This window comes from Bos mutus, chromosome 9 (assembly GCF_027580195.1).
Source record: "Bos mutus isolate GX-2022 chromosome 9, NWIPB_WYAK_1.1, whole genome shotgun sequence".
Taxonomy (NCBI): domain Eukaryota; kingdom Metazoa; phylum Chordata; class Mammalia; order Artiodactyla; family Bovidae; genus Bos; species Bos mutus.
Window position 1 is genome coordinate 69,805,710 of NC_091625.1, and position 24,590 is coordinate 69,830,299.

Genomic DNA, 24,590 nt, shown 5'->3' on the forward strand with positions numbered 1-24,590 from the left:
GAACTGGCATTAATCTTTCTTTAAAGGGCTTCCTTGATAGCTCAGCTGGTAAATAATCTGCCTGTGATGCAGGAGACCCCGGTTTTATTCCTGTGTCAGGAAGATCCCCCAAAGAAAGGATAGGCTACCCACTCTAGTATTCTTGGGCTTCCCTGGTGGCTCAGTTGGTAAAGAATCCACCCGCAATGTGGGAGACCTGGGTTTGATCCCTGGGTTGGGAAGATCCCCTGGAAAGGCTACCCTCTCCAGTATTTTGGCCTGGAGAATTCCATGGATTGTATAGCCCACGGGGTGGCAAAGAGTCGGATATGACTGAGCAAATTTCACTTTCACTTTTCACTTTCCTTCTTTAAATATTGGCATTAATCCATCTTTAAAGGGCTTTCCTGATAGTTTAGTTGGTAAAGAATCTGCCTGAAATACAGGAGGCCCCAGTTCGATTCCTGGGTCAGGAAGATCCTCTGGAGAAAGGATAGGCTTCTTTAAATATTAGGTAAATTTAACTTGTGAAGCCATCTTGGGCTTTTCTGTTAGGAAGTTTTCCATTACTTGTTATTGGTCGGTTCAGATTTTCTATTTCTTTATAATTCAGACTAGAGAAGCATTGGAAGTGTTAGTCACTCAGTCGTGTCAACTCTTTGTGACCCCATCAACTGTGTAGCCCACCAGGCTCCTCTGTCCATGGAATTTTCCAGGCAAGCATACTGGAATGGGTTACCGTTTCCTTCTCCAGGGGATCTTCCCGACCCAGGGATTGAACCCCAGGGCTCCTGTATTGTGGGGAGACTCTTTACATTTGTTCATAATAGTCTCTTATAATCCTTTTTATTTCTGTAGTGTTGGCTTCTGACTTTACTGGAGTCTTCTCTTTTTCCTAATGTAGCTAAAGTTTTGTCAATTTTATCTTTTCAAAAAACCTACTTTAATTTTGTTGATTTTTTAAATTGCTTTTCTCTTCTCTGTTTCACTTATTTCTGCTATAAGCATTATTGTTTTTTTCTTTTTCGCTGACTTTGGAGTTTGCTTGTTCTTTTTCTAGTTCCTTAAGGTATAAAATGAGGTTGTTTGTTCGAAATTTCTTCTTTTTTCAATGTAGCTGTTTACTGCTATGGACTCTTTTCCTTGAAGTGCTTTTGCTGCATCTGTACATTCTTCAGCTATTTTATCTCCTCATCAATTCAGTCTTCTATTCCTTCTTATAGTTTATAGTTACTATGGGTATATATTTATTCCATATATGTTTTCAAATTTTTGGTTTACTTTCTTTTTAAAAAGATGTTTTTTAAGGAACAAAATATGCAAATAATAAACTTTAAAAAATGGTATTGAAAGTTACAACAGATTCTTTCCTGATCTTCCTACTTTTTCTCTACAGAAGCAACTATTCTTATTAATTTATTGTGCGTCCTTCCAAAATTATCCTGTTCAGTCATAATTTAAATGATTAAGATCAGGAAGAAATGATGGTAGGTCTTGCTTATGATGAGCTGTTCTCTAATAGCTCTTGTTCAAAGGCAGGTGGTCAAAAATGGTAGCTTGAATCTGTAGATAGTCCACAGATCTGTAGATGTCCTGTTTAAGACTAGAAAAGTGTCATGTTTTTATATCACTGGTAACTTAGGTTGCTTTTTATCTTATGCTCTGTGCCTTTAGACACATTTAAGAATTTGAACACATTATACATGCTTCAGGGAAATAAAAGCAGAAACCTTTTATCTCTCTTTATTGTATGATTGTCTTCTCCACTTAAATTCTTCTAATTATGTCAGTAGATTAGATCTCATTTTATTTTTCTTATCATATGATTTCATAACATATTAAATATATCTTTGTCTATTTGAGGACAAGGTTTATTTGTTGGTGATATTGACTAAAAAAGAAAAATGGTTATTTTAATCTTTGATTATACATTATGACCTAGAGCAAGCTTCAGGTTCAAGTACATCAGAACCACTTGGGGCACTTGCTAGAAATGTAGTGTTTTTTTTTTTTTTTTTAAGCTCCTTTCCCTCCACCTTTCAACCCTCACCATTCCCACCAGAGTCCTATTTAGTAGACTTAATATTGGATCCAAGAAGATTCTGAAGGAGGAAATTCCTGGATCATATTGGAAATACTGGTTTCCTGGCTGGGAAGGAGACCAACTCCAAGCCTATTTGAGAAAAACTTTATTATTTGCAGATGCAAAGTTTGTTGTTTTCTGGACAACAATCATTTGCACCTTTTGTTTTAACCTAAATAGAATCTCTCATGGTGAAGTTCTCTTTTAGAATTAGAGGTGATAGAATTTTGGTACAGAAAATGTCTCATACGTCACTCTTGCAGAGGAAATAGTAATGTGCCTTAGTGGTTCTGACTTTCTTGAGCAAGGTTATTGCACAGATGAAAACAACAAAATAACTGAAAGCAAAATTAATGCCATGCTTTGCGGAAAACAGAGCACAGGAAACTTCACTGATCAAATGGAAACTGTACTGAAAATAATAAGGTGGAAAGTTAATTTTGTAAACATTACTACGTGGCATGGGCTTGTGCATTCACACAAGTCAAATTCCTTTTCAGTTATCTAGACAGTTGTATTGGCTTTTGTTATATTGGGAAGCAAATATTATATAGAAAATTTTACTTTAATGAGCCAGGTCAGAAAGAGAGGAACAGCAAACGCAAATACAACTGGCACGGTGTTAAAAGTTTAGGGTCTTTTAAGCTCAGGTGTCAGCAATCTGGGTCTGTGGGCCAAATCTGACCCACTCTGCTTATTTCCGTATGGTCTGCTGATGCTAAGAATTGTTTTCATTCTTAAATGGTTGGGGAAAAAAAAGAATGCCTTGTGCCACACAAAAGAAATTACATGAAATTTCTTTGTCTTGATGTCTACAAATACAGTTTTGTTATAACAGAGCCATGCCATTTGCTCAAAGCCTATTTATTTATTATCTGGCTCTTCACAGAAAAATTTTCCTGATCCTTGACTTAGCACTCTCCTCTCCTGAAAACTGTCATTCCTTGAGAGGAATTTTAAGCATCAGCATTTTAACCTCTTTCTATCTGCAATTCACCCCCTAGTTAGTTTTCTATTTCTCTGGGAAACTTTCATGTTCATATTTTTAGTTATTCAAACAACTTCTGAGGAAGAAACAACGTCTTAATTTCTCACTATCCTTTGTTGCAGAAACATGTGGAGTTCATTCACAATACCTGAGACCTGCCTATCCGACCAAAACCTTCCCAAATCATTATACCATTGTCACGGTAAGTGCTTCATCCAGTGGCAAGACTGACAGACCCCCGAAGGGACTGACCACACCAGACATGCTGAGGCAGGAGCTGGCCAAGCCACAGATTCAGGATCATGTGTGGTAGCGATCACAGCTTAATTCAGGCTGGAAGGAATGTCTGAGTATGAGGCCAATCCAGGGCTATGAGAAGTTATCTATGAATGAGTGTCCCAGTGCTCAGCTCATTTATCTCTGTGACAGGCCAGGATAGCCTCTGGAACATGGGAAATACCCTCTACTCTGATCTTTTGATTAGCCCCCATTTATCTGAAGGTCTGTGGGAATGGTAGGCTATGTATGAAGACAGCCACTTTGATGTGGAGAATCTCTTTCCTATCTAGTTTTAAAAATTATATTTAATTTGGTGAAGTCTCTTGTTTCATAGTTGAATTCAAACTGGCTATATCTCTTTAAATAAAGCAAATAAAGCAATGAATTCTCCTCAGTGTACGAGAAGACGTACGTGAAAGAACTCAAAGGAAGATTAAGTTTTTTAATATTTATAGATTCAGGGCACATCTTAAGGAGTCCTATGCCTCAACCTTTCTTGCCAAAGAATATTATATTTTTACTACTTTGCATTTAGTCTTTTATTACTGTGTGTTAGTTGCTCAATCGTGTGTGACTCTTTGCAACCCCATGGACTGTAGACCCCCTGGCTCCTCTGTCCATGGGATTTCCCAAGCAAGAATACTGGAGTGGGTTGCCATTCCCTTCTCCAGAGGATCTTCTTGACCCAGGGATCAAACCCAGGTCTCACGACTGAGCAACTGAGCGCACGCACCGTGCGCACACACACACACACACACACACACATGTAAGTCTACATACATAATATATAATACATATATGTGTGTGTGCTCATACATATATACGTATGTTGTTGTTTAGTCGCTAAGTCATGTCCAACTCTTTTGCAACACCATGGACTGCAGCCTGCCAGGCTCCTCTATCCGTGGAATTTTCCAGGCAAGAATACTAGAGTGGGTTGCCATTTTCTACTCCAGGGGATCTTCCTCACTCAAGATTGAACCCACATCTCTTATATCTTTTGCATTGGCAGGTGGAATTTTTTTTTACCACTAGCACCACCATATGTCTATATAAATAAGGGATTATGCATAAGTGCTATTAATATTCTATATATGTGCATGTATCCATATTCATATACATAGTAATGTTCTGAAATAATGACCCTAAAAGTCTATCTAAATGTAGTTATAATTGCCTATGGTATCATAGACATTCAGTGAAAATGTGTGGAATGATTGAATGAGTCTTTGTGACCAGACTAAATGAATGACTGGATTGATGGATGAATGACAGGGAGAAGCACAGAGACTTGACAGGCTTCCTTCTAGAGTGCTGATAACACATTTTAACCCATTGGCCAACATCTGATACTTAATAGCTTCTATGTAACAAATATCTTGCTCTTATTGCCAATAAACCAGTGTCTAATCATTATTATAATATAGAATCTATAATTAGCAGTTATTAATAACACAAGAGTGAAATTAAAACCATCAACAAAATCATCTTCCTAACATAATTCATTTGCAGCTATAGACCATGGTGGAACTGGTGTATATGTAATAGTAATATATGTATTTGGTATTTGGGTTCAGATCTAGGGGTTTTATATTGAAAGGTATATGACTTCTTTTCCAATAAGAGTTACAGGTCTTATGCTATTTCAATTTAAATGCATGTTTTGTTAATGTATTATTTTATCTTAAATCTTTTTTTCTGAAATTATCATTTTAGGGGTTGTATCCAGAATCACATGGCATCATTGACAATAATATGTATGATATAAACCTCAACAAGAATTTTTCACTTTCTTCAAAGGAGAAAGATAACCCAGCTTGGTGGCAGGGGCAACCAGTATGTGTCACTCTCCATGTCCCCACATGACAATGGATCACTCTTCTCTCTCCACTCTGAGTTTTATGTTGTCTTTTTAATTTCTCAGGGCTAAGGGTGGGAAGGTGTTTCAGCACTATTTATAATTATGATTTGAATCTTTTCAATGTATATAATTGTTCACCTAAGTTGCCTTGAGACTTGGATGTTGAATTATAAATATATCAACCTGGAAGTTACTCAGAAAGCTTATCTGTTAACTTTTTAACTCATTATATTTTATAAATCTTTAAAAAGGAGAGAAGAACTGTACAATTTTACCAATTTGAAAAATGATCTTTCTTATTGCCTTCCTATGTTTTTTTGATTTTTGAAGTGGATACCTAGATAATAACTTTTTAAAACTGCTGCAAGGACAAATTCAAAACAATTTCAACACCTTTTAATAATTAAATACATTTTTCAATGGTTTAATATTGTTCAGTTTCTCATAAATAGTGCCATTTCTACTCAAACTGATTATTTTCTTGACCTCCACTTATTTGAAATTTTCTCTTCTTATAGATCTGGCTGACAGCAATGTATCAAGGTTTAAAAGTTGGTACTTACTTTTGGCCAGGATCGGATGTAGCTATAAATGGCACCTTTCCTTCCATATATAAGATTTACAACAGGTAGGAAAACACCTGCAAATGTAATCCCATCTAGGCAGGAATGATTTGAATTTTTTGTTTGTTTTTTGGTCTTGATCATAATGGTAATTTTATTTTTCCAGTTATTTGGGCCAAAAATCTTGAAATCAATGTTGATTCCTCCCTCTTACATCCCTTATCCAGTTTGTCAGTAAATGCTTGTGCCTCTAATTCAAGCTATACGCAGTTTGAGAATTTTTGATTACTTCCAGCACTAACTCTGGTTTGAGCTGTCCTCCTCTTTTGCCTGTATTACCTCAGTTGCTTTTTGACACATCTCCCTCTTTCTATGTCTGTTTCCTGTAATCTATTGTCAATTCATCAGCCAGAATAATTATTTTAAAAAAACAAGTCTGAATACGACACTGTTTTGCACCCCTCACTTTCAAGGCTCTCAGTTTCGTACAGAATAAAGCCAACAAGCCCTGGTTGGTATGAGCCCTGCTATCCCCTTGCCTCTTAGACTCCTTTCCTACTATTTTCCATTCTCTCACCCTTCTCAAGCTATACTGACCTTTTTGGTGACCCCAGTACACCAGGACACCAAGCTTGCTTCCACTGCAGGGCCTCTGCGAAGGCTGTTCCTCTGCCCGATATAATCTGACTCCATTTATCTGCATAGCCTGCTCCCTCACCTCCTTCTGGCTGTTGCTCAAAAACTACCTTATCAATACTGTCTTAGCCTGATCACACTAAGATTTCAAATTCAAATCCTCCCACTTGAGTTTCTCCAGTGCCCCTTATTCTGGTTCTCGTCTTCCTTTTTTGCCCCATAGCATTTATCACTTTTTAATACACTATGTAATTTATTTATTGGCATCACTGACTCAATGGACATGAGTTTGAGCAAACTTAGGGAGATAGTGAAGGACAGGGAAGCCTGGTGTGCTTCCCTGTGTTCATGGGGTCACGAAGCCTGGTGTTCATGGGGTCACAAAGAGTCTGACACAACTTAGCGACTGAATGACAACAAAAGGCCTATTTGTTGTTTGTCTTCCTCGACTCGAATATGACCTCTAGGAAGGAAGGCATCTTTGGTTTTCTCACTGATAAATTCCACTTTAAAGGAACAAAATTATGGCTGACAATAGATAGTACACAGAACTGCACAAATGAATGAAGTGAACAAAAATAAGCAAATTGAATGGATGAATAGTAACTAATGTAAAACAATTTTATTTTAATTGGAGTAAAAGTGAAGGAGAGATGAATGAGAAGGAAAGAAAGCAATACACAATCTATATCAAGGCACAAGTATCTCTGTATAGGTGTTGAAAACAGGAATCTCTTCGAGTAATATTAAATCCCTTTCAGTGTTCTTATAGTATATGAACACAAAAGAAGCATCCAAAAATATCAATCTGCCTTCTTGAGTAGGAATATAATGAAGTTCTCCTTGAGTCGATGAATTTTTTAAAGTTATTTTTACTTTTCATTTCAGAAGTGTCACATATGAAGAGAGGATCTTTACATTGTTAAAGTGGCTGGACCTACCCAAAGCTGAAAGGTAATACTTAGTGTCAGGGAAGTGCTGGCTCAGCAGGATATCTGTGGGAATAAAGTGAAAGTATTTCTTTACTTTAAATGACTATTTTGGGAAAAAAAAAAAAAAAAAACAAAACTTGGCATTTCCTTTTTATGGGCATTTTTCAAGAATTATTCCTATAACTAGGCATTTAAAGAAAGAACTTGTGTGGCAGAACAAAGGATCGGTAAAAGTCATAAACCAGGAAACACAAAGGCTGAAGCACGTCAAGAGAGGCCTTAACAGCAAGAACAGGACAGATTTTTCAGAACTGAGTCAGACCAGTGCTTACACCCTGGAAGGTCTTGTTTAGTTCCTGCTGGACCACCGTTCCTGCCAAGGCCAAGTGGAACCACTGGGCCTGGATGAAGAGAAGGAGGTGAAAGGGGAAGTCACTCAGTTGTGTCTGACTCTTTTGACCCCATGGACTATACAGTCCATGGAATTCTCCAGGCCAGAATACTGGAGTGGGTAGCCATTGCCTTCTCCAGGAAGACAAGGCAAGACCAGAGGAAAACAGGAGGAAGCTGCCACAAAGTTCCAGATCCACAAGTCTGCCAGATCCAACAGGTACCTCTATTCCAAATGGATAACGTCTCTCTCCGTTTCGATTTTACCCTAGACCTGATTTTTACACCATATACGTGGAAGAACCTGATTCTCAAGGACACAATTATGGACCAGTCAGTGCCGGAGTAAGTTTTTCTTTTTTAAATAAAGGTAAACTCATCTGAACTTCACCCACAACATGAAATGCTATTCTTTAATTTCCACTGAGTACAAGTGTATGTGATATGTATATGAAGACATAAAAACAGTTAAAAATATAAAAAATTATCTGCTTTATTAGCCACAAAATAGTTAAAAGTCTGAAAAGAATATCTGTCTTATTAACCACATCTTGATTAATTTGATAACATTTATTGAATACTTAGATGCTGTGTTGTTACTTCATGTAACAAGAACATCAAGGCTAGATCCTGTGTGTCAATATGTTAATGCACCCCATTTCAAGCCATGTCACCTGGAAGTCCATTGTGGACTTCTGTCCAGCTGTCAATCAAACCACAGTTCCCTAAGAATTCATATAATTAGATGATATATTACTGATCAGGAAGAGTAATTCCCTGTCTAAACCCCCATTACAATTAAAGTAGACTCTTCAATACTTGTCTCTTCATTATCTAAACCATTTTGTACTTACTACAGAAATATAGTCCTTAAGTATGATTTTTTAAACAAGCTGATTCTCTTCTAAAACCCACTCGAGCCTGCATTGTCCTAGACACAATATAAAGGGGTAAAGGTCCCGTGAGCATGGTGTCTCCCTACCCCATGGAGAATCACATCAAGGTTGTCCTTAGTTGGAATGCAAGTGTGTTTATTTTGCTAGTGTGACTTAGCTGCTGGTTAGAAATAACCCTCTTTTTCCTTCTCATTAAATCAAAGTGATTTCTAATATAAGCCGTGCTCAAGTCTGACCACTTTGAACCCATTGTTTTTCTTAGTTGCTCAGCTGTGTCTGACTCTTTTGCGACCTCATGGACTGTAGCTCACCAGGCTCCTCTGTCCATGGGATTTCCCAGGCAAGAAGAGTAGAGTGGGTTGCCATTTCCTACTCCAGGGTCTCTTCCTGACCCAGGGATTGAATCCACATTTGTTGCAGCTCCTACCTGGCCTGACATATTCTTTACCACTGAGCCACCAGGAAAGCCCATGGAACCCATTAGTCCCCTTTTATATTTCGATGCCACCCTTGACTCACAGAATTCAAAACTTAATCAGGTTATTCTAAGAGTGAATGGCTTCAGTTCAGTTCAGTTCAGTCCCTCAGTCGAGTCTGACTCTTTGTGACCCCATGGACTGTAGCACACCAGGCTTCCCTGTCCATCACAAACTCCAGGGGTTTACTCAAGCTCATGTTCATTGAATCAGTGATGCCACCCAACCATCTCATCCTCTGATGTCCCCTTCTCTTCCTGCCTTCAATCTTTCCCAGCATCAGGCTCTTTTCAAATGACTCAGTTCTTCACATCAGGTAGCCAAAGTATTGGAGTTTCAGTTTCGACATCAGTCCTTCCAAAGAATATTCAGAACTGATTTCCCTTAGGATGGATTGGTTGGATCTCCTTGAAGTCCAAGGGACTTTTAAGAGTCCTCTGCAACACCACAGCTCAAAAGCATTGATTCTTTGGCACTCAACTTTCTTGATAGTCCAACTTTCACATCCATACAGGACTACTGGAAAAACCACAGCTTAAACTAGATAGACCTTTGTTGGCCAAGTAATGTCTCTGCTTTTTAATATGCTGTCTAGGTTAGTCATAACTTTCCTTCCAAGGAGCAAGCATCTTTTAATTTCATGGCTGCAGTACCATCTGCAGTGATCTTGGAGCCCCCAAAATAAAGTCTGTCACTGTTTCCACTGTTTCCCCATCTATTTCCCATGAAGTGATGGGACCGGATGCCATGATCTTCGTTTTCTGAATGTTGAGTTTTAAGCCAACTTTTTCACTCTCCTCTTTGACTTTCCTCAAAAGGCTTTCTAGTTCTTCCTCGCTTTATGCCATAAGGGTGGTGTCATCTGCATATCTGAGGTTATTGATATTTCTCCTGAAATCTTGATTCCAGCTTGTGCTTTATCCAACCCAGCGTTTTTCATGATGTACTCTGCATAGAAGTTAAATAAGCAGGATGACAATATACAGCCTTGACGTACTCCTTTCCCTATTTGGAACCAGTCTGTTGTTCTATATCCACTTATAACTGTTGCTTCCTGACCTGTATACAGATTTCTCAGGAGGCAGGTCAGGTGGTCTGGTATTCCCATCTCTTTCAGAATTTTCTACAGTTTATTGTGATCCCCACAGTTAAAGGCTTTGGGGTAGTCAATAAAGCAGAAGTAGATGTTTTTCTGGAACTCTCCTGCTTTTTCAATGATCCAACAGATGTTGGCAATTTGATCTCTGGTTCTTCTGCTTTTTCTAAATCCAATTTGAACATCAGGATGTTCACAGTTCATGTACCGTTGAAGTACATTACTTTACTAGCGTGTGAGATGAGTACAATTGTGTGCTAGTTTGAGGATTATTTGGCATTGCCTTTCTTTGGGATTGAAATGAAAACTGATCTTTTCCAGTCCTGTGGCCACTGTTGAGTTTTCCACATTTGCTGGCATATTGAGTGCAGCACTTTCACAGCATCATCTTTTAGGATTTGAAATAGCTCAACTGGAATTCCATCACCTCCACTAGCTTTGTTTGTAGTGATACTTCCTAAGGCCCACTTAACTTCACATTCCAGGATGTCTGGCTCTAGGTGAGTGATCACGCCATCATGATTATCTGGGTCGTGAAGATCTTTTTTTGTATAATTCTTCTGTGTATTCTTGCCACCTCTTCTTAATATCTTCTGCTTCTGTTAGGTCCCTACCATTTCTGTCCTTTATTGTGCCCATCTTTGTAGGAAATGTTCCCTTGGTATCTCTAATTTTCTTAAAGAGATGTCTAGTCTTTCTCATTCTATTGTTTTCCTTTATTTCTTTGCACTGATCACTGAAGAAGGCTTTCTTATCTCTCCGTGCTATTCTTTAGAACTCTTCATTCAAATGGGCATATCTTTCCTTTTCTCCTATGCCTTTCACTTCTCTTCTTTTCACAGCTATTTGTAAGGCCTCCTCAGACAACCATTTTGCTTTTTTGCATTTCTTTTCCTTGGGGATGGTCTTGATCCCTGCCTCCTCTACACTGTTATGAACATCCGTCCATAGTTCTTCAGGTTCTCTATCAAATCTAATCCCTTGAATCTATTTCTCATTTCCACTGTATAATCATAAGGGATTTGATTTAGGTCATACCTGAATTGTCTAGTGGTTTTCCCTACTTTCTTCAATTTCAGTCTGAATTTGACAATAAGGAGTTCATGATCTGAGGCACAGTCAGCTCCCTATCTTGTTTTCACTGACTATCTAGAGCTTCTCCATCTTCGGCTGCAAAGAATTTAATCAATCTGATTTCGGTATTGACCATCTGGTGATGTCCATGTGTAGAGTCTTCTCTTGTGTTGTTGGAAGAGGGTGTTTGCTATGACCAGTGCGTTCTCTTGGCAAAACTCTATTAGCCTTTGCCCTGCTTCATTCCGTACTCCAAGGCCAAATTTTCCTGTTACTCCAGGTATTCTTGACTTTGTACTTTTGCATTCCAGTCCCCTATAATGAAAAGGACATCTTTTTTGGGTGTTAGTTCTAGAAGGTCTTTCAAGTCTTCATAGAACCATTCAAATTCAGCTTCTTCATCATTACTGGTCGGGGCATAGGCTTGGATTACTGTGATATTGAATGGTTTGCTTTGGAAACTAACAGATATCATTCTGTCATTTTTGAGATTGCATCCAAGTACTGCATTTCAGACTCTTTTGTTGACTATGATGGCTACTCTATTTCTTCTAAGGGATTCTTGCCCACAGTAGTAGATATAATGGTCATCTGAGTTAAATTCACCCATTCCAGTCCATTTTAGTTCACTGATTTCTAAAATATTGATGTTACTTTTGCCATCTCCTATTTGACCACTTCCAATTTGCCTTGATTCATGGACCTAACATTCCAGGTGTCTATAAAATATTGTTCTTTACAGCATCAGACTTTACTTGCATCACCAGTCACATCCACAACAGGGTGTTGTTTTCACTTTGGCTCTGTCTCTTCATTCTTTCTGGAGTTATTTCTCCACTGATCTCCAGCATATTGGGCACTTACAAACCTGGGGAGTTCATCTTTCAGTGTCCTATCTTTTTGCCTTTTCATACTATTCATGGGGTTCACAAGACAAGAATTCTGAAGTCGTTTGCCATTCCCTTCTCCAGTGGACCATGTTTTGTCAGAACACTCCACCATGACCCATCTGTCCTGGGTGGCCCTACACAACATGACTCCTAGTTTCATTGAGTTAGACAAAGCTGTGGTCCATGTGATCAGATTGCTTAGTTTTCTGTGATTGTGGTTTTCGGTCTGTCTGCCTTCTGATGGAGAAGGAAAGAGGCTTATGGAAGCTTCCTGATGGCAGAGACTGATTGAAGGGGAAATTTGTTGTTGTTCTGATGCTCAGGGCCATGCTCAGTTCAGTTCAGTTCAGTTGCTCAGTCATGTCTGACTCTTTGCGACCCCATGAATCGCAGCACGCCAGGCTTCCCTGTCCATCACCAACTCCCGGAGTTCACCCAGATTCACGTCCATCGAGTCAGTGATGCCATCCAGCCATCTCATCCTCTGTCGTCCCCTTCTCCTCCTGCCCCCAATACCTCCCAGCATCAGAGTCTTTTCCAATGAGTCAACTCTTCACATGAGGTGGCCAAAGTACTGGAGTTTCAGCTTTAGCATCATTCCTTCCAAAGAAATCCCAGGGCTGATCTCCTTCAGAATGCACTGGTTGGATCTCCTTGCAGTCCAAGGGACTCAAGAGAGTCTTCTCAAACACCACAGTTCAAAAGCATCAATTCTTCAGCGCTCAGCCTTCTTCACAGTCCAACTCTCACATCCATACATGACCACAGGAAAAACCATAGCCTTGACTAGATGAACCTTTGTTGGCAAAGTAATGTCTCTGCTTTTGAATATGCTATCTAGGTTGGTCATAACTTTCCTTTCAAGGAGTAAGCGTTCTTTAATTTCATGGCTGCAGTCACCATCTGCACTGATTTGGGAGCCCAGAAAAATAAAGTCTGACACTGTTTCCACTATTTCCCCATCTATTTCCCATGAAGGGATGGGACCAGATGCCATGATCTTCGTTTTCTGAATGTTGAGCTCTAAGCCAACTTTTTCACTCTCCACTTTCACTTTCATCAAGAGGCTTTTGAGTTCCTCTTCACTTTCTGCCATAAGGGTGGTGTCATCTGCATATCTGAGGTTATTGATATTTCTCCCGGCAATCTTGATTCCAGCTTGTGTTTCTTCCAGTCCAGCGTTTCTCATGATGTACTCTGCATATAAGTTAAATAAGCAGGGTGACAATATACAGCCTTGACAAACACCTTTTTCTATTTGGAACCAGTTTGTTGTTCCATGTCCATTTCTAACTGTTGCTTGCTGACATGCATACAAATTTCTCAAGAGGCAGATCAGGTGGTCTGGTATTCCCATCTCTTTCAGAATTTTCCACAGTTGATTGTGATCCACACAGTCAAAGGCTTTGGCATAGGCAATACAGCAGAAATAGATGTTTTTCTGGAACTCTCTTGCTTTTTCCATGATCCAGCAGATGTTGGCAATTTGATCTCTGGTTCCTCTGCCTTTTCTAAAACCAGCTTGAACATCAGGAAGTTCACGGTTCACATATTGCTGAAGCCTGGCTTGGAGAATTTTGAGCATTCCTTTACTAGCGTGTGAGATAACTGCAATTGTGCGGTAGTTTGAGCATTCTTTGGCATCGCCTTTCTTAGGGATTGGAATGAAAACTGACCTTTTCCAGTCCTGTGGCCACTGCTGAGTTTTCCAAATGTGCTGGCATACTGAGTGCAGCACTTTCACAGCATCATCTTTCAGGATTTGAAAGAGCTCAGCTGGAATTCCATCACCTCCACTAGCTTTGTTCGTAGTGATGCTTTCTAAGGCCCACTTGACTTCACATTCCAGGATGTCTGGCTCTAGGTCAGTGATCACACCATCGTGATTATCTGGGTCGTGAAGATCTTTTTTGTACAGTTCTTCTGTGTATTCTTGCCATCTCTTCTTAATATCTTCTGCTTCTGTTAGGTCCATACCATTTCTGTCCTTTATCGAGCCCATCCTTGCATGAAATGTTCCCTTGGTATCTCTGATTTTCTTGAAGAGATCTCTAGTCTTTCCCATTCTGTTGTTTTCCTCTATTTCTTTGCATTGACTGGGCCATGCTCAGTAAATCTTTAATCAAATTTTCTGTTGATGGGTGGGGCTGTGTTCCCTCCCTCTTATTTACCTGGGGCCAAACTATGGTGGAGGTAATGAAGATAATGGTGACCTCTTTCAAAAGGTCCCATGCAGCACTGCTACACTCAGTGCCCCCAACCCTGCATCAGGCCACCTCCGACCCACACCTCTCCTGGAGTCTCCTGGACACTCACAGGCAAGTCTGGATCAGTCTCTTGTGGGATCACTGCTCCTTTCTCCTGGGTCCTGATGAGCACAAGGTTCTGTTTGTACTCTCCAAGAGGCTTAGTAACTATCTAAAACATATTCACCATTTCTTCTTTTCCGTTTTAATTGTTATCCATGTTTGATTTGATTTGAGAGAGATACTCTAATCTGAGGCTTCCCAGGTGGCTCAGTGGTAAAGAACCCACCTGACAATGCAAGAGACACGGATTCTATCCCTGAGTCAGGAAGATCTCCTGGAGTAGGAAATGGCAACCTATTCCAGTATTCTTGCCTGGAAAATTCCATGGACTGAGGAGCCTGGTGGGTTACAGTCCATGGGGTCACAAAGAATCAGACATGACTTAATGACTAAACAACAGCTCTAATCTGCATTTGTCTGATCCCTATGGCTGACATTAGGCACCATACCTTTTTCTTCTATACAGCACTCTGGTTCAGTATCCAAATAAATTTTGAGTATAATTTGGACAAGTACTTCAAAGGAACAGATCAGGATTTCCTGAGAGATCTTGAGGGGTTAATGTAGTCTGGGTTAAGGCTGGTTAGAACTTCTCTGAATAACAAAAGGGAAAAAAAGTTTACAAATAGCCTGATTAAGGGAGGAGCTGAGCACATTAGAAGAAAACATAAAATGAGCAATGGATGGATAGACAAATGGATAGGTGGCTAGACACATAGACAATATGATGATGGTAAAAATAATAATAGCAGCTACCTCCTACCATGTACTGCTCTATGCCAGGTGCTGTGTGGATGCCGAAGGAGAACCATCTCCCACTAATGTCTGGAGCACTATGAACTAGGGGAGAGGGCTAAGGGGAAACCTATAACAGGAGGCAGGCACCAAATCTTGCAAGTTCTTCTAGGCCATAAAATATGCAATGAAAATATTGAGGCATTTTAATCAGGGAAGGACCTGATCAGATTTATGTGAATTTAAATACCACTTTTACTGTGTAAGAGGAATGGGTTAAAGGAAGCAAGGGAAAGTAGGGAGAGATGAGTTAGACTTTGCAACATTTCAAGAAAGAGATGGTAGTGACTTGGACCATGATAGTGACAGCCATTGTGGATAGAAGAAGATGTGTTTGAGATTAAGAGATAGACTTCATATGACTTTGTGTGAGACAGGTGATGGGGTAGGAGAGTTTCAGATTTCTAGCATAAGCAGGCAGGTTCATTCCAGTAAGGCCACTGAAGGGGATCTTCTTAGAGGACATTATTTTGTAATTGGGATGCCTGTGATGTCTAAATGGAGATGTCCAGAAGGCAACTGCAAATGTGGATTTAGAGCTCAAAGGAGATGAAGATCAGACTGCTTAGCAGCATATAGACAGTCATAGAAGAGGAGATGTCCTAAAGAAAGAAAGAGTGAAGCAGGAGAACAGAAGGATTAAGACTAAGCCTCATGTGAAATTTAAGAAGAGGCAAAACAGATGGAGAAACATTAACTTGTTCTAGATCTTTAAGTTAAACCTCAAGTTTCCTGGTCTCTATAACTGGAAATTCCAATAGCATCATCCATGAATATTTACTTAGAGAATTTCATTAGATAGTGCACTAATAGTAATTGGCTTGCAAAATTCTTTCTCAAAAAAAAAAAAAAATGCAGTCAGTTTCCCAATCCATTGCTATTATACATTCTATTTACTGAAAAAAATAATGAAGTCATGTTAGTTAAAAATTTATTCATTTAAATCTTAAGTCAATTCAATATACTATATTTATAAAGTGTAGAAAAAATCTAAAATCATGAAAGAATACAAACAAAATAAAAATGAACTCCAATTCACTATTCAGAGACAACCACTGTTAATAGTACCTTGTTATTATGATTATACAGTGGAAGTGAGAAATAGATTTAAGGGCCTAGATCTGATAGATAGAGTGCCTGATGAACTATGGAATGAGGTTCGTGACATTGTACAGGAGACAGGGATCAAGACCATCCCCATGGAAAAGAAATGCAAAAAAGCAAAATGGCTGTCTGGGGAGGCCTTACAAATAGCTGTGAAAAGAAGAGAAGCAAAAAGCAAAGGAGAAAAGGAAAGATATAAACATCTGAATGCAGAGTTCCAAAGAATAGCAAGAAGAGATAAGAAAGCCTTCTTCAGTGATCAATGCAAAGAAATAGAGGAAAACCACAGAATGGGAAAGACTAGAGATCTCTTCAAGAAAATCAGAGATACCAAAGGAACGTTTCATGCAAAGATGGGCTCGATAAAGGACAGAAATGGTATGGACCTAACAGAAGCAGAAGTTATTAAGAAGAGTGGCAAGAATACACAGAAGAACTGTACAAAAAAGATCTTCATGACCCAGATAATCACGATGGTGTGATCACTGACCTAGAGCCAGACATCCTGGAATGTGAAGTCAAGTGGGCCTTAGAAAGCATCACTACGAACAAAGCTAGTGGAGGTGATGGAATTCCAGCTGAGCTCTTTCAAATCCTGAAAGATGATGCTGTGAAAGTGCTGCACTCAGTATGCCAGCACATTTGGAAAACTCAGCAGTGACCACAGGACTGGAAAAGGTCAGTTTTCATTCCAATCCCTAAGAAAGGAAATGCCAAAGAATGCTCAAACTACCGCACAATTGCACTCATCTCACACGCTAGTAAAGGAATGCTCAAAATTCTCCAAGCCAGGCTTCAGCAATATGTGAACCGTGAACTTCCTGATGTTCAAGCTGGTTTTAGAAAAGGCAGAGGAACCAGACATCAAATTGCCAACATCTGCTGGATCATGGAAAAAGCAAGAGAGTTCCAGAAAAACATCTATTTCTGCTGTATTGCCTATGCCAAAGCCTTTGACTGTGTGGATCACAATCAACTGTGGAAAATTCTGAAAGAGATGGGAATACCAGACCACCTGATCTGCCTCTTAAGAAATCTGTATGCAGGTCAGGAAGCAACAGTTAGAACTGGACATGGAACAACAGACTGGTTCCAAATAGGAAAAGGAGTACGTCAAGGCTGTATATTGTCACCCTGCTTATTTAACTTATATGCAGAGTACATCATGAGAAACGCTGGACTGGAAGAAACACAAGCTGGAATCAAGATTGCCGGGAGAAATATCAATAACCTCAGATATGCAGATGACACCACCCTTATGGCAGAAAGTGAAGAGGAACTCAAAAGCCTCTTGATGAAAGTGAAAGTGGAGAGTGAAAAAGTTGGCTTAAAGCTCAACATTCAGAAAACGAAGATCATGGCATCTGGTCCCATCCCTTCATGGGAAATAGATGGGGAAATAGTGGAAACAGTGTCAGACTTTATTTTTCTGGGCTCCCAAATCAGTGCAGATGGTGACTGCAGCCATGAAATTAAAAGACACTTACTCCTTGGAAGGAAAGTGATGACCAACCTAGACAGCATATTCAAAAGCAGAGACATTACTTTGCCAACAAAGGTCCGTCTAGTCAAGGCTATGGTTTTTCCTGTGGTCATGTATGGATGTGAGAGTTGGACTGTGAAGAAGGCTGAGCGCTGAAGAATTGATGCTTTTGAACTGTGGTGTTTGAGAAGACTCTCTTGAGTCCCTTGGACTGCAAGGAGATCCAACCAGTCCATTCTGAAGGAGATCAGCCCTGGGATTTCTTTGGAAGGAATGATGCTAAAGCTGAAACTCCAGTACTTTGGCCACCTCATGTGAAGAGTTGACTCATTGGAAAAGACTCTGATGCTGGGAGGTATTGGGGGCAGGAGCAGAAGGGGACGACAGAGGATGAGATGGCTGGATGGCATCACTGACTTGATGGACGTGAGTCTGAGTGAACTCTGGGAGTTGGTGATGGACAGGGAAGCCTGGCGTGCTGCGATTCACGGGGTCGCGAAGAGTCAGACACGATTGAGTGACTGATCTGTTCTGATCTGATATTTTATCTTGGTTTTCTCTTCGTGTGCTTTTACTATGAAACACTAAACATGTTTTAAAACAAAATTGCATTATGCAATATGTATGAATGTGTATACAGTTTGATTTTAACATTTTCTATGTAACATTGTATTGTGATTGTCTTCCTATGTTTTTTTTTTTTTTTTTTTTTTAGTGGTTATTGAGTATGCCCACTGAAGGATGTGGCATAATTTTTTTTCTTGTATTTAAATTGTAAATAAATAATGTGATGACTGGCCTTGCGTGTAAATCTCCATTTGCACTCTGTTTACTTCAGATAAACACCCAGGAACAGTATTATTAGGTTACAACTTATACCCCTTTCCAACTCTCTGGCTACACATTGTCACACGGTCTTCTAGAACATGTGCAACCATTTGGGCTCCTATGGAAGTGTCTACCAACTCTACTACCCAGCATTGGACACAATCAGGAAAATATTTGCAGTTGAACAATGTTTGTTGATGTTGAATACTTTTTCTCAGATATTTATTGCCTAGTCTTCTGTCTTATGGAAAATGCCTTAATTTTTTTTTGTCTATAGGAATATAAGGAATTGGTCTTTTGTACATGTAGCATGGGTGCTGGGCTCTGATATCCTATTCAAAATCCAACAATTTCAGAGAAGGAAATGTATTTAATTTTTACTCCGTTAGATAATAATTTAATTAATTAAGCCTTAATTCATGAAGACAATCTTAACTTCAATTTTTTTTTCTTTTTAGGTAATTCAAGCCTTACAGTTGGTAGATAAAACTTTTGGATTGTTAATGGAAGGCCTAAAGCAGAGAAACTTAGTCAATTGTGTCAATATAATCCTTTTGGCTGACCATGGTATGCTTTTTTAAATCATATTTTATCATTGATTCTATCTTATCACTTTGGGGAGCACACAAATATAATAAGGAATTTTAGAGTCTGTATTTCTAGACCTAGAAGCTCTTGAATGCACTAAGAATGGTAGGCTGTGACTAGAGGACTAAAATTTATACTTTAAGTTCAATTATTCTAACAGTCATTCTGAAAACTGTATCCATACATTTCATTTTCTGTAAAGATGGAGTTAGAGCTCTATAGGGATACAGTTGGGCTGTTATTCAATCACAAAAAGTGCCTCTTTTTTCAGTAAATGATTCTTTCATATAGATTGGCTTCAATTGACTGTGTTGGCTAGCTTTACGATGTCCTGCGTATTTTTTCTGAATCACGTGAATAGACTTCTCTAAAGTCCTAGCACTCCACATCTCTCGACTTGAGGTTAGCTTTCCATTTCAGTTAACTTGAATGTGTAAGGAGGTGAGATGCTGCCACGCCGTCTGCAACCTCATTTTTAAAGTACTCATTCATTCAACAAATATTTTTAAAGTGCTAACTCAATGCCGAGATGTTTCCTCGATATGGTGTGTGAGGAAGTACATAAGGGAGAGGTGGATCTTTTCTGGATGGGGTGGCCTAGAGGGACAAGAAGATGAAAAGGAGCATGTCTATAGAACTTCTGTTTATATCTTAGGACATCAAGATGATGTGAAACATAGTAATTAAAGAGTTTCTAATTGCTCTAAAGTTAAGGGAAATGTTTTAATACATATCTTGTTAAAAGAAATTATAAAACATACAAATAATGAAGTAAATAAAAATAATACAAGGAAAAGTATGGACTGAGTCTGAAAAATCTTCAAATAAAAAAAAGAGTTAACTACAAATCTTTTTAGGAATATATGCTGCTCATATATATTTAAATAAGACCCTTATGAAAAATAAATATTCTTTAAACTTTGTTCTCCTACTTATTTTATTGTTTTATAAAAATGTATGCTATACTTTGGATGAAAGTATTTCATCTTGCCTTATGTACAAATCAAATTTTATAAATTAGCTCTCTATAGAGAACATTCTTTTTCAAAATTAACTGATCTACATTGAACAGGTGATCTGTTTATAATTCCTATCCATTCTTTCTTATAAACCTGATTCTTCTCTTCTACTACCAAGACTTCCAAAGCCTGCCATTTAGAATGAAGTAATTGGGTAAACTGTAAAGCTTCTCAAAATCTTGGTTTGATATATGTAACATAAAATATCTGCTGTTTGACCTGATCAGAGACAATCAATTGTTACCATCTTATACAGTCAGTGGACATTTTTTTTTTTTAATTCAGGAATGGATCAGACCTATTGTGACAAACTGGAATACATGGCTGATTATTTTTCCAGTATAAACTTCTACATGTTTGAAGGACCTGCCCCCCGCATCAGGACTCGTAACATACCTCAGGATTTTTTTACCTGTGAGTGTGAAGATGCCCAAATAGAAGAATAATGGTAAAACTAAAAGCAAATAACATAGGCCCCTAATTCTGAGAATTCAGGTATTACCAGGCCCCCTCTTCTGACTTCTTGGGAAGACCGCACAGAAGTAAATAAGAAACTCCCATGTTTAAATACAGTCTGTTGATAAAGTCTATGGTAATATCTAATATTGTTAGGTTAAAATATATTCCACTCCATTCTTAAATACTAAAATAATTCTTTGCTTAAAATACTTTTTATTTAATTGTATCAGATCATAGTCATTAATAAGCTATGTCAATTCACCTGAATTATTTAATTTTATAGTTGTCAAGTTTCAATTGTAATATGACGTATTTGTTTTTCTTTTCAAACAGTTAATTCTGAAGAAATTGTTAGGAACCTCAGTGTAAGTATACTGCCTCCTAATACATATATTTAGATTAATGCAATGTCTTTAATCTGGGTTTCAAGAAAATTGTATTCTATATTTTCTAGTCCAAACCATTTGTAATTTATTTCTTAAACCTCAGTCAACAATTTTTTATATTCCTGTCAGTTGCTTTTACTTTAGCTGTTTTTGTTTTGAAATTGACACCACTATAGGAAATTTGTTTTGGTACCAGTTTCACTGACTTCTAAATTGAATGGGCTGATGTTTCATTCAAAGGATCTAGGCTACTGAGTTTTGGGCAACACCATTTTTCACATTTTTTGTATGATTTAATATCAGGAAATAGCAAATCATGGATTTTATAGATCTTTTTATACAGTTAAGAGCAGTCATTTCTTTAAATATAATTGAAACTGCTTTTAATTGGCTCTTGCATCTCAGGTTGTAAAAGCAGGGCAAATTCTAGATAGCTCAAAGCAATTGGGATTTTTCAAGGTGAAGTTCACCACTTCTGGAGAGTGTGTAGTGGTTTTAATAATTCTGTGTTTAAAGTATATTTGCAAATATATATCTATTTATATGGATTTATAAGTTTACCATTGCTTGGGGTGGGGCTAGATTTATTTACATATAGGTAATATGCAATTATAGTAAAAACAGAATAAAATGCGAGTGATTGAAGATAAAGAAACACTAGGGAAAGAATAGTTACTATAACCTGGGACACACTGCAAATTTGAAGTAGGAATGACTGCTTAAGCAGAAATGCCTTTATGTTAATCACTCCTTTTTTCTCTTACACCTAATATCCTGATCTTGAATAAGCATGAGGGGTCCTCTTACCCCTGCTAGTGAGGGTTTACCTGTAGTGTAGCCATGCTGATGGAGGGGCGGTGTAGTGAATTTTTAATATACAGACTCTAAATCCACCCATTGTTTTCCCTTAAGAAGTCCTGTTGGTGAGATGAGGAAGGGCAAATGCCTAATAATCCCAGAGGTGCAAAGGGATTTGGAAATCCATTACATTTATGCATAGTTTTCCCATTTTATAGGTGTCATGAAGAAATAATTTACCTCTTTTTCAGTGCCGAAAACCTGATCAGCATTTCAAGCCCTATTTGAGTCCTGATTTGCCAAAACGCCTACATTTTGCCAAAAATGTCAGAATTGACAAAGTCAATCTTTTGGTGGATCGACAGTGGCAGGCTGTGAGGTTTGTGTGTCTAATTTTTCTCATAATACTTTTAACAATCATCTTTCATAATAAATTTCCTTGACCTTATCCTGTTATTATAATCACATGAATCTTCCTGGGCATGATAATTTCTTGATCTTTTATATGCTATCTAGCACTTCTGTATATGAAATGACTGTTACTAGGTTGCCAGCCTTAGCATCCTAATCTTCACAATGTAGATAAGAATGAGGAAGAAGGCTGACTATTTATCAATTGTTCCAGAGATTATTGGTACCAGCATGTTCTCAGTCTCCACTGTGGTCTCTGTTAGGTGGCAGACAGGATATAAAAATGATATTAGTTGTCTCACAGGCTGGTAATGAGTAAATGATTAGATGGCTCTCTAAGATCTTTGTCATCTTTGTGGTTTCTCTGAAAGAGCATGCTTATGTCTGTAAGGCCAAGCTAACCAATTAGTTACAACTTTTTTTTTTCTAGTTACAATTGTGATTCACATTGATCATTGAACATCTGCAAAATATGTCTGTTTTAAGAAAATATAAACCATAATTCCATCCCCAAATAACAAACTAATTAATTGATTCAGCAAAATTTTATTTGTGCTTTCTTTGTGTGTACCAAACCTTGTTCTAGGCTTTTGGGATACAGAAATCATTCCATCCCTCCTCGTCAAGTGGAGAAGTCTGATAATAAGCCAGTACACAAATAAATACACTCTATCTGGTAGTTTACATTCCCTATCTCACATTCCCTATTTTTTGTATTTTATTACAGCATTTTTCCCATATGTATAAGTGGATATACGTGGAATCAGGTTCATATTATGTTTTCTGGCCTATCTTATTTGTATGTTACATAATACAGAGGAAAATAAAGGAAAATACCGTAGCTGAAAGATATGTTTAATAAAGGAAGAGGAGATGAAGGAAGAGAAGAAGTTGGGCTCTAATATAAATGTGTACAGAATGAGGAACTGAAGATGTACTAGAGTCTATCCTCTGAGGTAACAGGAAAGCCAAGCAGAGCACCACTCGGCCAGAGAGAGTGCAGTTTAACATAAAGCCACTAGATGGCATTAGCCTTTCTTCTTGAAGTTTGAGCACCTTCGGCTCAGTGAGCTGTCCTGTGGCTTAGGACAGCATTCTCTCTAAAAAAAAAAAAAAAGATTAAAATATATGAACATGATTAAGCTTTACTTCTGTTATATTATAAGTTTTTAGTAGTGTGGGTTTGTAATATATAAATGTGAGTTCTCCAAATATTTACTGTTAAGGATATGAGATCAAGTGGTATAAGGATATGAATTAGGAGACCAATAGTCCAACATGAGAAAGTGCCCATGGGTTTGACAGCATGGACTATGGGCTCTGGAAGGAGAGTCCAGCCACGGTAATACCTCTGGCTTTCAGTCTTTATTACTCAGTCGCAAATTGTGAGCTTTGTACATTTACTAGCAAGCAGTGAGATATAAACAGAGCAGCAGCCCCAGAGTTCAAGTTGTGAGAACTTGGCCATATTAATATGCCAAGGCTTCATTTTCTCAGCTGCAACACATCATGAACCTGGTTTTGCTATTCTCTTGCTATGTGAACACAAAGTAAACTAACTTACGTCAGAGGAATTGTTGACCACAGCCCTAACCAGAGCAACAGGAAAGTCTCACCTGATTAGATCTTGGGGTTATTCTATCTCCAGCTCTTAACACATGAAGCTCAGGCTACCTGTTTTCTAAGTTAAAATACGTCATCTTTAGTTATAATGTTCAATATTTGATGAGTAGATTAGATTCCATTTTTGAAAATTATAGCAAATTTCATCATTTAATATAATCTATGTTCCTCCTTCTCCTCCTTGTTTTGCCCTTTTAAAAATGTTTTAGATTTTATTACTTTGGAGGAACCCAGTTATTTGAAGGAGAAGACAATGGCAACCCACTCCAGTACTCTTGCCTGGAAAGTCCCATGGACGGAGGAGCCTGGTAGGCTGCAGTCCATGGGGTCGCTAGGAGTCGGACACGACTGAGCGACTTCACTTTCACGTTTCACTTTCATGCATTGGAGGAGGAAATGGCAACCCACTCCAGTGTTCTTGCCTGGAGAATCCCAGGAACGGCGGGGCCTGGTGGGCTGCCGTCTATGGGGTCTCACAGAGTCGGACAAAACTGAAGCGACTTAGCAGTTATTTGAAACTAGTTGAAGTAATGTTAAAGTTCCCTTTTAGATAACATGAATAATAGCTTTTTATTTTATGAATGGAAACTGACAAATCATCAGTAAGTCCAGGCACCTTTCTCACAGTGGAGATAGACATAGTC

General features: G+C 38.4%; 1 protein-coding gene across 1 annotated transcript in view; it reads left to right on the forward strand.

Moving 5' to 3' along the window:
- The window catches only part of ENPP3 (ectonucleotide pyrophosphatase/phosphodiesterase 3), a 91,380-nt gene that overhangs the window by 34,184 nt on the left and 32,606 nt on the right, over nucleotides 1-24,590 (forward strand). The window contains exons 7-15 of the mRNA XM_005907294.3: nucleotides 3,173-3,252; nucleotides 5,046-5,165; nucleotides 5,709-5,818; nucleotides 7,278-7,343; nucleotides 7,984-8,056; nucleotides 19,121-19,229; nucleotides 20,555-20,683; nucleotides 21,062-21,093; nucleotides 22,164-22,291. Coding sequence (XP_005907356.1) covers nucleotides 3,173-3,252; nucleotides 5,046-5,165; nucleotides 5,709-5,818; nucleotides 7,278-7,343; nucleotides 7,984-8,056; nucleotides 19,121-19,229; nucleotides 20,555-20,683; nucleotides 21,062-21,093; nucleotides 22,164-22,291 — 847 coding nt within the window. The remainder of the gene's footprint in view (nucleotides 1-3,172; nucleotides 3,253-5,045; nucleotides 5,166-5,708; nucleotides 5,819-7,277; nucleotides 7,344-7,983; nucleotides 8,057-19,120; nucleotides 19,230-20,554; nucleotides 20,684-21,061; nucleotides 21,094-22,163; nucleotides 22,292-24,590) is intronic.